Raw genomic sequence first — 16,585 nt, 5'->3', positions numbered from 1 at the left:
GTCAACACATTGTCAGACTGGTTTTCCAATTTCATGCATTATTAGTTCAGTTTAGTAATCGATTCAAGAATTTCTCAACAAAACAGGGAGTTATAGACAAGATGTTTATTTATTAGCAAAAGAAAATTATTTTTTTAAAGTCGTAAAATTATTATATTTGTTATCAGTTATTAGTAAAAAAATCAAGTATAATTTCAAAATTACATTTTTTAACAACATAGTTTAGAGTTATTGGTAATTTAACGTTGTCACCTAGCACAAATGGCGAACATTCCTTGTTTAAAAATCAATACTGATGATGTGTAACTCGTTTGTACTATATTTCTAACACACTTAATTCGACATAAATTCCTTGCTTATACACAACACATGAGATGGAGTATAGTTAAAAAATAAAATTATTAATTGGTTTAAATTAATGGTTTACATCTTTTATATAGTTAATTTTTCTAAAAATATTATTTTAAATATCCATATCTAAACAAGAATATCCTCGTAAAATAAATAAATGAAAAATTTATTGATGATTGGCAAAAACATAGAATTATAACACAAAATAATCATTACATTACTTTAGAAACGATTTACCTACTTTTATAAGGTTAATTAATAAAAAACATTAATAATATTAATTAATAAATATATTAAAAATTTACTTTACCTCTTCAGGTGCACTCCGACTTCTCGTACTTCGATTAGACTGAAAAAAATATATTAACATTTTTAGCTATTTACTGATTATTATTATATTACATTTTAAGTTTAAAAAAGAGACATAAAAGAAAAGTAAAATGAGAAAGTCTTTGAAAAATTACAGTGATGCACATGCTATAATAGTACTTGTGACATGTGACATGTGTAAGAATAAATAACTAATCACACAAAAGAATGATGTAAATGAAGATTTATCAGCTAGTATAAAAGTAAATGATGTAAACAAAGATGGGTCAGCTAGGTTATAAAGTAAGACAAATCGGCAATGTTTTTCTTTTTTATCATACTGGAAAATGCTACAGTTTTTGGTGATTGTCAAAAAAAAAAGAAAAAAAAGGAAAACTTCTCATTTAAAAGAGTGTTCTGCGACGGCGTGAAAAAAGGAAGAGAAAAGGTGTTGAAAGTATTAATAAGAAAAAGATTCTCACGATGCAATAAGACCCAGTAAATGAGAACGGAACTTGGAAGATGAAAAGTAGTAACTCACAGCTTCGGGAATTATAAAGCGAACATTATTTCATTTGTCATTACTTAAATAGAATTATAATTGTCATGTTATTATACTATTGCAACAGCATATATATATATATAATATATACTCTTTACTTTCTTTTATTACACCCTCACCGCTATATAATGAAAAATACATTCTCTAAAATTCAAACTTTCTAAATATATTTATTTCTTAAAAACGTTGCACACTTTTTAAAGCCAAAATGACCCTTTGGAAGAAAATTGTATTCCCTTACTTCCTCGTAGGGCCCAAATTAATTTTCATTAAAAAAAAAATTAACTTGCGTTTTTTCGTTGAAAGTAAGTTAGATGCTTGTGTTGACACAGGTGTTTAAATTAACATTAAACCATACCAAACAAACTTTTTTCGTAGTTAGAAGGCATTGGATTAAATATTTCCCGTAAAAAAACAATTATGAAATTTGACAATTTTCAGAAAAAATAAATAACAAACTAAAACATAAATTGAGACTGTTTCCAAACTAGATAAAAAGTAAGAAAGATATAAAAAGATTCAAAAAACTTATTTATGAAACTTTCTAATTATTAAAAAAAAGAGAAGACATTTGATGTCGCTCCACTTTTAGAACTGCAATGCGCGGTTAGATTTATTTTCTCTCTTAAGGGAACTTCTCTTTCATTTTTGTTTTACCCACATTTAAATTTATTTATCAAAAGTGATTGTAACATGGATCACAATGGATTATAGCATGATTAAAATAATATTTACGAATAAAAGATGGTACGCAATGTATACGTACAGTGTCGTATCCAGGTCGAAATACTTCCCCTTCACTGATAGTATTACGGTTCAACGACTTTTTAAACACTGACAAGTGATCAGCGTATTTAATTTAAAAATAAAAACGGATCTTTCTTAATATTTCATTAATGTAAAGGTAGATTTCATTCCCCATCTAATTTATAATCTACTTTAGTTATTGAGAATTTTAACAAATAATAATTATTTATTATTAATATTTACGTTATAAAATCGCTTTTTAGGGTGAAATCTGTCTTGTATGATCACAGGAGACTTTCTTTTAAATTAACTTTTTACTTAAATTACTTTTAAGTAAATCACAGTCTGAACAGTTTGTAAAATAAAACAAATTTTTATATCATAGAAGTGCTCACTTGACACTGAAGAGGAATTTTTTCTTTTTTAACATTTTTTCTAAATTCATCAGACTTAGATGGGAAAATTAAGTAATTAATATAAAGTTGAAGCAATACTCGATATTTTGTTTTTGAACAAGTGTTTTGGGAAAGGGATAATTTAATTGAAAACTTAAGAAAATTTAAAGTATAATATTTCCTCCTTCCCAGTAAATAATCCAACATTTTGGCACATAACTAACGAAACGGAAGATAAAATTTGAAACCATAAGTGCATTCTGAGGCCAAAATCTATTTTAGTAGTACCCTTGCGAAATAAGATTTAAAAAATATTTAATGATTTATAAACATTTCGTGGATCGCTAGAAACTTCAAAATGTTATTATCTTTCGAATCAAAACTTCTCTTTATAGCAAGGGTCACAACACAAATCAATAAAGGACGAAGGTATGTAAAAAATATAATCGTCATGATATGAATTATTGTTTTCTTTTAAATTATTTACATAAAAAAAACGCATTAATTTATTAGTTATAGAAAAACATAAAATATCTTATCCTGTTTGAAAAAATGGATCTTAACAAAATTTTTACTATTTAAAATTTTAAACACTATAATTGTGAAAAGAAGATATGGCCGGGTTGCTATTTGTCTACTAGACGGAATTTATATTAACCTTCGTAACTGGGCTTAAAAAAAATAATTCAAATCTTTAAAGAAACTTAAAAGTTTAACATTTTACACTCTAGTTGTTTTAATTTTAGTTCTGGATAAATATAATAACTATGTTAAATATAATGTAAAATTTTAAATGGTTTAGCTTTAAAAGACTACTCTTGGAAAGCCAAAGAAAGAGACAGATGTTTTGCAAGGCAGATGTCTTGACAGATGTAGGTAAGCAAGTTTACGAACATAAATACAGATACAACATGGAACTAATAGTGCAACAAAAATTAAATTCACTTTGCGAAAAAAATAGATGATTTTGTAACAGAGTTCGTTTACAGCTTTGAGGCAGAGCGGAAAATATACAACTGGTTATTCATGGGCACACCCTGAGATGATTAAGTACTTCAGAATTCCCGCCAAATATACTTCAAAGCGAATTCTAAAACAATTTCTTCTTCTTCTTCTTTTGTTTGAGTTTTTACAATTCAAAGATGAACATAAAACGTTTCGTAATAAAGATTTCACACGTATCATATCCTAATAAATCACTTATACATTTTAGCATAGAAATCTGACGTTCCAAAGAAATTGAATGTATGGTATGTCGAGTTACGACTTTATATACATATTTAATACAATCGGTTTCAGTTTTTAACTGATCATCACGGGTAAAACTTTGTTAACAAATGAATGGTTTGATTAAAAATGGATCAAGTTTCGGAACAGCGCAATGTTGGAACTTAATGGTATCCAACAAAGTAAACGATAAGTTTTATATGTTATAATATTTTGTATTACATTTGTTAACAATCATTTGTAAATGGATTTAAACCTGATGATGGTTATTTAAAATACCGATCCAATTGTAATAAAAAAAAGAAATGGACACGATCATAAATCAGTTTAGTAGAACATTGACATTGGGACCACACTATCGGCATTTGTCTATGAAGAAAACAGTTGTAGTTTATTAATACATTAACTTTTTGACACTAAAAAAATTGAAAATAGAATTTTGTTAAATGTGAGTGACACTAACACTTCATTTTATTTATACAGAAATTGATAAGTAATGTCAGGGATTTACATACCTTTGGTGACTGTTCACTGGTAGGTGCCTTCTTCGATTTCGGTGTGGCGGGTGTTTTTGGCGCCGGAGCTTCAACTTTACCCCTTTTCAGCGGAACTGAAGGTTTTGGAGTTTTATCACCAACATTATCACCACTACCACCAACAAACTTGTATAACTTCCCATCAAGTACAAGTAAAGACCGGTCAACCGCTTTTTTCAATGATAACTTTAATGAACTGGTTAGATCAACTCCTGGTTTTAGATTCAAACTATTAGACTGTTGAATATATTTTTCAATACTTTTCAACGATGAACCTTCACCATCGCCAAGTTCTCTGACAGCTTTAACAACAAACTTTGTTAAATCTGTATCTTTGTTAACTTCTAAACATCTATGCTGTACACCACCCGGATCTTTATAAGAAGATTTACCCTTATTAATCACTTTCAAAACATAACCATCACTAACCAAACGTTCTAATTGTTCAGTAATAACTGCTTCTGTTTGATTTTGATGTTGCCGTATTGCATTGCATATTCTCTCAACGGAAGGACGTTGTTTTTGGGATCTTACTTTCCTAATAGCGTCCAAAATCCACTTTTGCCACTGTAAACTCCCGTGATTTTCTTGATCTTTCATGTTATGTAATTAAATATTTACTCTAGTTTAACGGCAAAATTATTGTGACAATATAAATTAGTTAACTTCCACGTTCTTTGAACGGGAGAAGATGAATAAGTCTTCCACATTATAAATCTTTTAATCTTCTTAGAAAAATTGATACTCTTCATCAATTCACATTTTAAAAGCACTAAAATGAAAACAAATAAATAAAATAAATCATTGCAAAGCAATTATTTTTTTTATACTAATTTTTAACTATCTCTAAAATTAAAATTTAATTGGTCATACGGCTTTTATTTGAAAAAATTAAGTGTTTTTTTTTATTTTATCCGCATATAAAAAATTATATTTGGGAAGCAAATAAATGATGATATTTATTCGGTCGGGTCTTCAAAGAATGTTTTTATTTTTTATAAAAATAAATATTGCAAGAACAAAAAGGAGTTAATTAAAAGAAATATGAAAATAAGGTAGACAACATACTACCGCCACAGATGTCGGCCAATACAACGCCATTTTACTTAGGTAAACCACTGTAAGAGTTTAAAACTATAACTATAATCGTTCTTCCATTGATAATTAACCTTTCAATAAAGTAAATTTGTTAAAATACTATTTAAATCTGATCCTGTACTCACGGTTAGTCTTAAGATTTATATAAGAGATGACAAAAGTCAGGAATAGTGAGGAACCTCATTGCTTCGCAATATAGGATTTCCTTAATAAACTCATTTTTTTAAAACACATTCACGCTCAAATAAAACAATTTTTATTAACAACCACTGCACTAAAAATAAACTTTTGGACAACACTTCAGACAAAAAATTAAAACCAACATTAATCAACTAAACTTTTAAAAATATTATTACGTATTTGACACAAAGAGACAAATGTTTTGATACCATAACATCATAACAAGATGGCGGCCTCAATGCTGAGCCGACAACTCTTGCCACTCACAATAGTGCAGGGTTAACAACGCATTCTATAGTACGTATTGAAATACGAGCTTTTTAGTTTCACAAATTGATCACACACGTTGACATTTCACGAACTACTACGTTTGTCCCAGTGTCATTTAGTTTTTTTGTGGTGGAAGGTAACCTCATTTTTCCTCTCTGGTATGATCTAGCGTAAAGTTTGGTTTTATCTTAAAAAGGATATTTTAAAGGTAAATAATAAAATATCGAGCTAATCAAATCTATTAATTTATTTTATAGTAATTCAAAATACAAAATTTCTTTAGAACGCTAAACCTACATATGTTTGTTAGGCACATTTAAGTACTGTGGTTAGTGATAAAAATGTTAATTAGCCCCATTGGTCCTTTTTTAAAATTATGTAATATCAATAAAAATAATTTAGGATTAAACACATGGAAGTTTCCCCAAAATACCTCGTCCCAATTTAAAAATTATATAATTTGATACATAAGATTTCATTTGAAGATTTTATGAGAAAATGAAAGTAAAATGTCTAACTGAGCAAAATGAAAGTTGAAAAAAATTAGTGTCTGTACTACATCAAAGATCATTTACTACCTAATAATATTTACACTTAAAAACACAAACTAAAAACAAAAAATAAAATCTACCTCGTTAATAATATAATTTGAACTAAAGTGAGAATGTAGGTTTTCCGCTGAAAGTACATCCCGATCTTTGCACAATTTGTGCAGCTGCCCATATACCACATTTTATACAAATATCGTATGGTTTATTTTTTACTAATTGCGATATAAAACCTAAAAAAGAAAGAAATATAAAAAAAAATGTTTAATTACAATAAAACACTATGGAACTAGGAAAAAGATTCATTTATAAATCAATAATGCTTAATCAGAAATTTAAATAAAAAAGACACAAAAGTGAGAAAAAGCCAAGTCTAGTTAAGAAAGCTAAAAAGGATGGGAATTAAGAAAAAAGTGAGATTATTATGTAAATATGGGCCTATTAATGCGGTAAATTACATAACTACAATTAGCTGAATAAATATTTTTTTAGCTTTCAAAGAGAGGATAACAGCAAAGACATTCACGATGCCTTGATCTATTCTTTGAATAGCTTTAAGAACTAGCTTACCGAAGTTTTACAATAGGTCGTACAATAAATTTGAAATGTATGTGGGTCGCTTTAAAATATATAGAGACTTTTCGGTAGTTACGGCAGCCTTTTAAAACAAAAAAATCTCTAAGGTGTGCTAAGTTTAGGACGTACTTGGGTATACAGTAAACCTAACATGTTGACAGGTGCTGTGGTTACGACGTACAGCCCTCTTAAACCCTAAAGATTTAAGCTAAACGCAACAATGGTATTCGTAACTTAGAGCAATAACTAAAGATTTTTTCAAAAGACTTTCCAAGGCTAAAGCTGAAGAGCTACTTGCTCTTCTTATTGTAATCTCTGCAAAGAAACATATAAATTGTTGAAAATTTATAAACATGAGTATATAGTTTTTTCTCTAGAAAATATCAAGATTATTTTTTTTGTTAATAAATATTAGCAAGTAACATGTTACTAGAATTTGGATAAAAACTGAGTTTAGATTTACGTTGTCAGATACCCTTGCTCTTTGGGGATTTTTTTTTTTTTTGGAGATACATTTTAACTGTTTCATAAAAACATTGGGCTGATGAAATTGAAATCCATATACTTTCAACTGACCTCCAACGAAGGCATCTCCAGCACCATTGGTATCCACAACTTTTTCTGGCGGAACTTCTTTAACTGGGAATTCCGTTATCTTACCATCTATTAACAAGCGTTAGAAAAGTTATGTATAAAAAGGAAATATATAGGAGAATATATGGAGTGTAGAGAGCAACGATTTAAAATGAATGTATGCAGCTTAAATAAATGTTTAATACATATTTAACATTTGTTTAATACTAAACCTATCTTTATTTATATCAATTTGTATAATGTTTTTCTTTAAGAGAAGGTATTGATAGTGAATGCTTTCGATTTTAAAAAGAGGAAGTAACACACATCTTAGAAACACGTATAAATGTTGAAAGATGAAGCTAAACTTCTGGCAAAGAATAAACGCATTAAGTACTTGACTGCTAAGGCAGAAAATAATTTATGCGTAAAATACACTTCTTACATTGACATAAAAATACATAATATAAAATCTATTCTCGGGTGCATCTTTTATAAAATTTAATATTTGCACTACTTTTATAGTTAAACCGTATTTAAGGAACATATCCATATTTAAGATAAAATTTTAAGGGCAACCAATTAGTTGGTTAATAATTAAAGAAACACACACACACACGTTAACTTTCTCTTAATATGCTTAGAAATTATAATCAAATTTTTTAAACCCCGAATTAAAAAAATAAAATAGTTCTTACACACAGAAAAATGCATATTTCATCGATACTACACTTATAACCTACCACAAAAACCTATCCAACAAAAATTACTGAAAGTTCGTGAACTAAATGTATCAAATGTTTATATCAGTTTGGTAGTAGAACTTTAAGCAACTCCTGAAAAATAGGCGATTATTTTTTTACTCTCTTTTTCGCTTTACGTCGTTCATACAAAGTTAAGAAAAAAGAAATCTTTTTTTTTTTTTCAAAAAAAGCTCAGAATAGGGAAAAATACATTCAGCAACTTCTAATAGTGGAATCTCCTTCAAACTCGGATGAAATGGTAATTAGAGGAAAATCTACCCTCCCCGTTCTAGAAATGCTCATTGCTGTTAAAATTTGCCGACTCAGACGTGTGAAGGACATTAGATGTTCCCAATTTTACTGGATAACATATCAAGAAAAAGTTGCAGATCAACATGTGAATAATAAAAATAAAATTTAAAGGAAACGTGGGAGCAATTTTCATGAAAATCTCAAATACTTGAAAAGAATAAAAATCTTTTTAATAAAGACGTAGTTCCTGTTCACGAATTTAGATTTGTATACGAACATAACTATAAAATTCCTTTTAAATTAATGATCAACTACAGAGGAAGGTAAAATGTCGCTCAGATATTCATAACTGCAACAGCGTAATGCACTTACGGGAACAGGTAAGACTAGGAATGAAAACAAAATCTGGATTAAGTATAAAATACACCGCTCAAGATTAATAATATGTGCCCAGAATATCTCAAATCATATATTGCCTAGAATAGGGGAATCAACTATCTACTAAATGTAATATAGAATTTACGTCAGTAATGTTATGTATACTGAGGTACTGGGTTGGATTCGGCCTTGCATTTTATTTAATATTTAATAAAATATATTTTAATAACTTCAGCTTTATAGTGAAGTATGTTTACTAATCGCCTCAGTCCACGATACCTAATTGGTAGTTGTATGTAGTAAAGCAAGCCTGGTAAAATAGGCATTACAATACATCAGAGAAGTTGGCATTGATTTTTTTTCAACTAGAAAGTACATTCTTCAAGAAAATTAATTCACATCTATCACACAATTGCAAGCGCAAGAGGTGGTTTAAGAAATTTTTCAGTTCAAACTAACAGAAGATACAAAACAAAAAATTGGCATTTTTTAGTCTTTGTATAAAAATACGTAACCGTAAATTTACAACTTGTTTTTTTTAAATAATCTATATACAAGAAAGCCTCAAACTGTTAAATTAATATTTAACAAAATCAAAAGCTGAAACATAACTTATTATTTCCTACTCTTTGTATTATTAACTGATTTGGATCATGTGAAGTGTTCTTACGTGGTACTGGCAACATCATGACCTTGATTCATATACTGCATTAATAAGATGAATACTTAAGTATATTTACTATCAATCCACTTCCATTCATTTTCTTGATCGCTAATCATTAAGATAAATAAGAGTTTTCAGTCATATGAGAATTTGCTTCTTTTAAAGACAGTAAACAGTTATTTTATACAATAAAAATATATTCAATTTTTGTTTTGCTATTTGTATTAAAGAATTCATAAAATAATATTCAACTTGGCAAAGTGGCAACGACTTTCTCTCGGAGCAATTAATACATTCTAATTAACAATGTTCTTGTACTATACAGAATGTTGAGTAATTCTTAACTACGTGGTATAGGAAAAATTACTCTAAACAGACAAACAGCCTGTTATTATGACTTAGCTCAGCCATCAAACTAGCTATCTGGTAAGATTATTTCAATTTTAAGACAAACCTGTCACCTGCAGTCAATTTTTCTAGGGTTTGAAATTAAAATTACTACAAAAATCAAAAATTTATAAGCAAGTTTTATTTTTTTAAGGAAAACGTTGAAATCGAATCCGAAAAAATTTACATAACTAAGTGTATACTTTGAAAAGTCGCACTTCACATTACAGATTTTCTTCTAAACTAGAATTTGTGCCCTTTAAGAACAGATTAATATTACCATGTTTTTAATAAACTTGCGAAAACTCTTCGGAAAGTTGTGTGGCGAATTGATGGATATCAACCAAAAATCAAATATCGAAATATTTGATATTTTTAGAATACTAATCTTATCTTTCTGCTTTTTCGTTTTTAGAGGTAATAAAAATAAATAAAATTACTTTCATTTCTGGAAAGAGCAAGAATTACGATACGAGCGTGTCAATTATAGAATTGACCAGAAAAATGAATTTAGGTTCCTAATATTAAGAAAAAACATTTCTCGCGAGTGTACGTATGTGAACAGAACATATAATAATGAAATAAGCCCTAGTAAGCTCGTAACTTGCTATTACATTCATAACAAGTTAATATTCTGTGGCCTGTGCAATGCCAAGAAATCCAAAAGAATGGAAAATTGTTTAACCGTAAGTTAGATTTTACAGAAAAGAGCTTCAAGTTTTTCAAAATTCTCCTAAAAAGGGATCAAACGATTTGCATTAAGTGTGCTCTTATTTTAAAATCACTTTTGTTTGAATCTCTTAAGCTAATAAACCATAAACACTGTCACACTGCAAGTTAAACTGGAAATTATGCATGATACAAGAATAAATTTAATGTTTATAATTAAAACTTTACCTTTAGCTAACAAAACAGGTAGTTTAGATCCTTGGGTTAAAATTACTATTCTTGGTCTCAATCTGTTCTGTTTTGGTAGTAATGTCATTTTTAACGCAATAGTTGTTAAGTCTTCCGTACAAAAATTTTGCTCCTTAGCAAATGCTAACGCTTCCTGTTAAGCATATATAGACTAATTAAAAATAAAATAGTATAATAAGAGATTAATAAGTTGTATTACACACCGTTTCATTCCCAAACAGAATGTCTACATATGGCATAGCTCGCATCATTTGCTCTTTATAAAAGACTGGAAGAAATGGAGCGCTTAAATTCATCATAAACAATTTGTTCCTTTGCAATGCAATTTGTGCAACTTCAAGAATTGTATCTATACTCACTGTAAGGAAAAATCCCTAGAAAATAAAAGAAAAAGAGATTTTCAATGTCTGAAATGTGGTCACAGAGTTCTAGTTTTAGGTAATACTATTTTAAAATAATAGATAATAAAATTTTAAATTTGAAATAGGCAGGAATTGTTTCAAGTCAAAGCTTAAAATTAAAAACAAAATTAAAAAATTACTCTTCACAAGTAACCAACTACAAATTAACGTTAGTTAATCAGCAAAATCAGAAAGCAAAGCAAAAATAAGTTCATGATAATTTACTGAAACTTGGAATTTTTTGTTTTTCTTGTAATAAACTAAATTTCAGGCAAAAGCCAAAATATTAGGCAAAAATTAATAGCAAGGGCATTCTCAAGAATGAGCAAAACCCAGTGTTATGGAACTATAAAAGAAAGGATTATGTAGTCCTTTAAGGATTAGTTCTCCTTTATGATTAAAACTGACTCATTATTATTATTTTTTTTTTTTTGTGAAGGCGAGCTAAGATATTTAATTGAATTTACCTCAACTTAATTGCTCAATGCCTCGCAAGATTTTAATTTTTATCTATTTAGATATTTTTGAATAAGCAATTTTTATTTGAAAAAATAATATTAAAGGAGAAATTTTTACAACACAATTTAAGAATTTAACAGCAAAATAAAAAATTTTTAGATGAAAAATATTCTAATCAAAGTAATTAAAATTTGAAAAAATATAAGTACGTTCATTTGTGGATAAAGGACAGAACAAATGTAATGTACGTACAGAAGAATAGTAAAATTCAGCATGCTCTATCAACTTTTTAACAGCTGGTTCCTGTAAATGACTAACTACAAAACATTCTGCGGCAGCCAAATTTGCGCAAAGAGACCTATAGGCTCCATTATTTGTTATTAGAACGGCACAAGTACCTAAAAAAGAACAACTGAACTTACTTTACGTGATTCTATTCCCAAAAGTTGCAGGATAGAAACTACAATATTAATTTTTTTACATTAACAAATATTATTTAACTCTTTGCTTCAGCATATAAATTACTAGAAGGTAACGCTCTCACTAAACAAATAAGGATCTAAATCTGATGTGTAAATATTTGCCGAATAACTGTATTAATTATTGCTTTGTGACATTTCACGAATAGTAGATTTAAAGTCTTTTCTCTTCTAACAAATACATTTTCATACTGTTGAATACTGAATGAATGAAAATAAATAAATAGAACCTTTGAAATCCAAGAATAATATGTTATCTTGATTTTTATCTTAATTGATTATCTTGAATTTTTTTAATCTAAATTATCTGTGTATGCCTTTTGAACTAGTTATCAAAATTTCCAAAATATTTTATCTTACCAGTCTGTCTTTCAGCAGTATACTGATACCTAACATTAACTCCGTCCTCTCTTGCTTTATTCTCAAGAATCCTGCTATAATCATCCTTTCCCACTGATCCAATGAATGCGGTTACATTTTTTTTCTGAAGAATCCACTGTAAATAAATATTACTTAAAGTACATAAGTAATGCATTTGCTTACATTGAAATTTTACCTACATATAACTAGTAATTTACCTGTGCAACACGGAGTGCATTCTGAGTTGAACCACCAGCTATGTATTCAACATTATAATTTTCAATTATCTCTTTATAAAGTGGCATATGCTTTGCTTCAGCTAAAATGGCATCATTAGGCCTAAGATCATACTTTTGCAGAAATTCATCATCAGTAATTGCGGATATATCCAAAAGTGGATTACCCATTCCAAAGAGCATACCCTCACTAGCATCAGATAAAACATACTATTAGAATGTGATAGTTCTTTTAGGATAAGTGTCTTTATGGGTTGTTTGTCATGGTACTTAATTATTTTATAGTATTTTTTATTGTTGTTTCAGTACATAACTTATTGTTTATTTCTTCTGACAATACCAAAAATTATTGTGTAACAGTTTGAAAACTCACGATGCAGGTTATAATTTGGAATGCGAAACATATTTAAATTTTACCTAAGTACAGTTTCCATATCTGAAGTTATCTTACTGACGGTTACCCCTAACACTTCGTGCCTGACACTAACTGAAAATAGTTGTCGTTCTACAATATTTAAAGAGATATAACAAAGAAACTGGGATACTACTGTTGCGCGCGCATGTTGGCCGCTCAAGCTAGAAAGGGAGGTTCAGTTCATAGGTTGCACGTGTTGGCCCAGCTGTTAGTAAGTTCTGTTGTGTTTTTGATTAGATTATTTACGTTTGATAAGAACTCTTATCAAAGCATCATACTTACAAGGATCAGTTACAGTTTACCTTTAGCTCTTGATTTTATTGTGAAATGTAAATGAAATTGTTAAACTTGGAAAGAATGGAAGAAGAGGCCATAGATACTACTAATGATGATTCCAACAGTTTTGTGGAAACGTTTTGCAAAGGAATTGATTCAAGAGGTATTCTTCAGGACGATTTTTACTTTGAAACTGACTTTTTGGCTTTGAAAGGAAATCCTGATTATTTAAAACTTATGAGAACTTTGGCGATTTTGGAAGCTCAAAGAGTAAAAGTTTCACAGGTAATTTATTATTAGAAGTTTTATTAAACGTTATCCTTGAAATAATTTATACTATTAGCAGAGAAGTAGTAATTATCAAAAGTGATTTGTTCTACCAAATTGATACCATTAATTACCATTGTTTTCGAATCAGAAGCCCATATATATCTTCTCCATCTACGGAGTCACTTTTTTTTTTGAAGCTCACTTATTTGTTTGTGCATTGTTAATACTAAGAGCTGAAATGATGAAAATCTTTTTTGTACAGAGCATTGATAAACTAGAAGAACTGAGACATAAAGTGTTAAAGGATCCAAATTTAGTCAAAGAAGAAATATTCAAAAGAAAGGAATCCTATCTGTTTAGATGTAATATTGAGAAGGCAAGTTTATAACTTAATTTTTAATATTTAAATATAAATATGTAATTTCAAGTGTAAATATCAAATACCACTTGCAGGTACCTGACATTGATTGGTCTAAATATCAAAGGTTTAACAGTAGAAATCCATTGTTGACTAGACGAATGGCTAAAGTTCAACAATTTTCAGAGAAAACAAATCATTTGGAAAAAGGTGATAATCGTATTAAAGTCCGAGGAAGAGTGTACAATGAAGAAAAACCAGAAACATTCAATCAGGTACTATTTATTTTCTTCGAACTGAATTTCTTGACTTCTAGGCAACCACAACTAATGCCGAATTCCCAACATATGCACACTTTAAGTCTTGAGATAGGATTTCGTAATCCTATTCTCACCATTTATATGCCTGAAATAATGCGAATATTTCTAGAATTTTATAAAAAAATATGTTCACAGTTGTGGACTGTGGAAGAGCAACTACGACTTGAAGCACTTTTGGTTGAATTTCCGCCAGAACCAGTAGAAAACAGAAGATGGAAAAAAATTGCTGACGCCCTAGGTATGAATACACTTTAAATGGTCAAAATTAAGTGTATGCAAGTAATGCCTACCTTTCAGACGGGCTTTAAGCCTAACTAGCAAATTAGATGTCGCGGACTGAGGTGACTGGCAAACATGTCTTTCTATTACATTCTCAAAGTAACCATTAAATTAAATTCAAAGCCTAGACCGGGAATAGAACGAAGTACCATAATATTTTTCAGTTATGAAGGCCTTCACTACAACCTCTTGACATTGTTGATAAATTTATGTATTATATAATGGTTGTTGTGTTTCTCATTTCCGCTTTCTCCATTGTGCTAATAGTAAAATTGGCGTCTTCGTGCCTAAAATGAATATCGCTTAAAGTACTTTTCTCACACATGTGTACTAGCTCGTAAAGTATTTGAAAGCGACATAGGTTTTTTCGTACTGGCACACACTGTCATTTTTTAAAAAATTTACTCAGCCTCAAAGCGAACTTTTAAAGGTTTAGTTGGTCCCAATAAGAATAAATTCAAGTGGTTTGGATAGGATACTGCTTAAGATTGTCTTTAGTAGCTTAATTTATCAGTAATGCTTTCTTGACTTCTTCGTGTAAAACTGTAAAGAAACTTCAAAGTTACATCTCGCCCTTACATTCTCTAGAAACCTTAGGTTAAATGTTCCAACAAAAATATTTCAAATTAAAGCGATTTTTTGTATATACATGTATGCGATATAGTTCTAGCTTTAATGGCAATCATTAAAAAAACTCAGAACCCTATTTTGTGAAATCAAGTTTCATGTTAACAGATTTTTTTCCCAAATTTTGAATGCCTGTACTACTTTTAAAGAACCATAATGTAGTCTAGGTGATTTACTTGTATTGCTGACGTGGGCCCTCTATTAATGCCTAAATTGCAGTTTTCATATGTAAGAATTGCGCTGAAAATGAGAGAAATTAAAACAGTCGCACTTTGGTTCACGATTTTGACCAATCCTTAATTATAAAATTTGGTAGTAGGAATTCATCCCATCAATAGAAGGGAGAGCATTGCTAGCATGAAACATATGTATTCTAGTGCTACTTTTTTTTGTGTTAAATTTAATATTTATATATTTTTTTATTTAGGTAACAGGACTACACAGCAAGTTTGCAGCCGTGTCCAAAAATACTTTAAGAAACTTCATAAGGCTGGTCTAGATGTACCTGCTACTTCAAAGAGATATGGAAGACAAAAAGTAAGTGAAACAAATTTTGTTTTTATATTACTTTCCCTTACACTACTATTGTTAGAGAAAGTATTTTAATTGTTCCGATTTTCGATTATAATTCTCCGGAAATATCCGTTTGAGATCCCCTGAACAGAAAAAGTGGTATTTGCAAAATCGTGTTATGTAAGGGTGCTTCTGATTTTGTGACTTCGACACGCAAAAACAAATAACCATCTTATTTTTATATTTTTAGCCCAGCCATGTGCACAAACGTCATAAACATCTGTTATATAAGCCAACTACATTTTTCCCTGGAGCGGCAATGGCAGTATTAGGTGATAGTGATGGTGAAAGTAGTTCAAGCAGTGATACTGCTGATTTAACTCACTGGAATGAAATTCTTCTGATGATTAAAAGTGAAAAAAGTTCCTCAGAAACTGCACCTAAAGTTCATCATTATGGCTACAAGGTAATTCTTCTAAATATTGTTGATTAAAGTAATTGAAAATTTCAAAAAAGTGACAAAGAAAATAAATTTGTTAACAGTGTGATCGATGTTCCGAGAGCCCAATTGTGGGTTTGAGATGGGAATGTGCTACATGTCCTACTGTATCCATGTGTTCAGATTGCATGGTGGCATTATTAGATGAACCATCACCACCCAAACATCCACTAACACATAACTTTAAACCAAAAAAAGTATTTGTAAATCGAAGTTACAGTTCGGTTGCATTCTCAACCAATAATTATCTTGACCCAAATTTTATTAGATAGTTACATATTTTTTTAAAATTTATACTTTTTTTTTTAGTATATTGTAAATAAATGTATATTTTAAGATGTAAGTTTTAAATGTTTGAAATAAATGACAGTGATCGTCA

General features: G+C 29.3%; 3 protein-coding genes and 1 long non-coding RNA gene across 9 annotated transcripts in view; 2 read left to right on the top strand and 2 right to left on the bottom strand.

The window, feature by feature from the left end:
* Nucleotides 1-5,689, bottom strand: part of enok (histone acetyltransferase enoki mushroom) — a 46,720-nt gene extending 41,031 nt beyond the window's left edge. For 4 of the 5 annotated variants that reach the window (XM_074136974.1, XM_074136979.1, XM_074136976.1 and 1 more), the window contains exons 1-3: nt 5,351-5,689; nt 4,107-4,899; nt 662-700 (exon numbers count right to left, since the gene is read on the bottom strand). In XM_074136974.1, coding sequence (XP_073993075.1) covers nt 662-700; nt 4,107-4,727 — 660 coding nt within the window. In that variant the 5' untranslated portion in view covers nt 4,728-4,899; nt 5,351-5,689. The other variant, XM_074136975.1, reaches the window with a different exon arrangement.
* Nucleotides 5,690-5,717: 28 nt separating this feature from the next.
* On the top strand, nt 5,718-8,565 carry LOC141458707 (uncharacterized). The gene is made up of 2 exons (XR_012461119.1): nt 5,718-5,883; nt 6,961-8,565. It is a non-coding gene; the product is annotated as an uncharacterized lncRNA (long non-coding RNA).
* Adk2 (Adenosine kinase 2) lies at nt 5,905-13,203 on the bottom strand. Of its 2 annotated transcripts, XM_074137006.1 has the most exons (8): nt 13,067-13,203; nt 12,632-12,839; nt 12,414-12,549; nt 11,827-11,972; nt 10,918-11,088; nt 10,694-10,847; nt 7,376-7,462; nt 5,905-6,456 (listed from the first exon to the last, which is right to left on the bottom strand). In XM_074137006.1, exons 1-8 carry the CDS (start codon nt 13,081-13,083, stop codon nt 6,329-6,331), a joined length of 1,047 nt encoding a protein of 348 aa, XP_073993107.1. In that variant the 5' UTR covers nt 13,084-13,203; the 3' UTR covers nt 5,905-6,328. The 2 variants fall into 2 exon arrangements, with proteins under 2 accessions (XP_073993107.1, XP_073993108.1); XM_074137007.1 differs by lacking the exons at nt 5,905-6,456; nt 7,376-7,462 and adding an exon at nt 8,707-9,517.
* A 34-nt stretch (nt 13,204-13,237) lies between these two features.
* Atac1 (Ada2a-containing complex component 1) lies at nt 13,238-16,585 on the top strand. The gene is made up of 7 exons (XM_074137003.1): nt 13,238-13,625; nt 13,873-13,986; nt 14,064-14,243; nt 14,424-14,526; nt 15,622-15,731; nt 15,958-16,173; nt 16,251-16,585. Exons 1-7 carry the CDS (start codon nt 13,398-13,400, stop codon nt 16,476-16,478), a joined length of 1,179 nt encoding a protein of 392 aa, XP_073993104.1. The 5' UTR covers nt 13,238-13,397; the 3' UTR covers nt 16,479-16,585.

This window comes from Rhodnius prolixus, unplaced genomic scaffold (genome assembly GCF_049639745.1).
Source record: "Rhodnius prolixus isolate KJV_2025 unplaced genomic scaffold, Rpr scaffold_5, whole genome shotgun sequence".
NCBI lineage: Eukaryota > Metazoa > Arthropoda > Insecta > Hemiptera > Reduviidae > Rhodnius > Rhodnius prolixus.
Note: the sequence above shows the minus strand (reverse complement) of the source record. Positions and strands in the feature narration are given on the sequence as shown.

Coding starts and splice junctions, on each gene's coding strand:
- Adk2 (XM_074137006.1), bottom strand. Junction 11,973..12,413: donor TACTGCTGAAAGACAGACTG/GTAAGATAAAAT, acceptor GTTCTTTTTTAG/GTACTTGTGCCGTTCTAATA. Junction 7,463..10,693: donor ACCTGTTTTGTTAGCTAAAG/GTAAAGTTTTAA, acceptor GCTTGTTAATAG/ATGGTAAGATAACGGAATTC.
- Atac1 (XM_074137003.1), top strand. CDS start 13,398: ATGAAATTGTTAAACTTGGAAAGAATGGAAGAAGAGGCCATAGATACT. Junction 13,987..14,063: donor TTAGATGTAATATTGAGAAG/GCAAGTTTATAA, acceptor TACCACTTGCAG/GTACCTGACATTGATTGGTC. Junction 15,732..15,957: donor AGAGATATGGAAGACAAAAA/GTAAGTGAAACA, acceptor TTATATTTTTAG/CCCAGCCATGTGCACAAACG.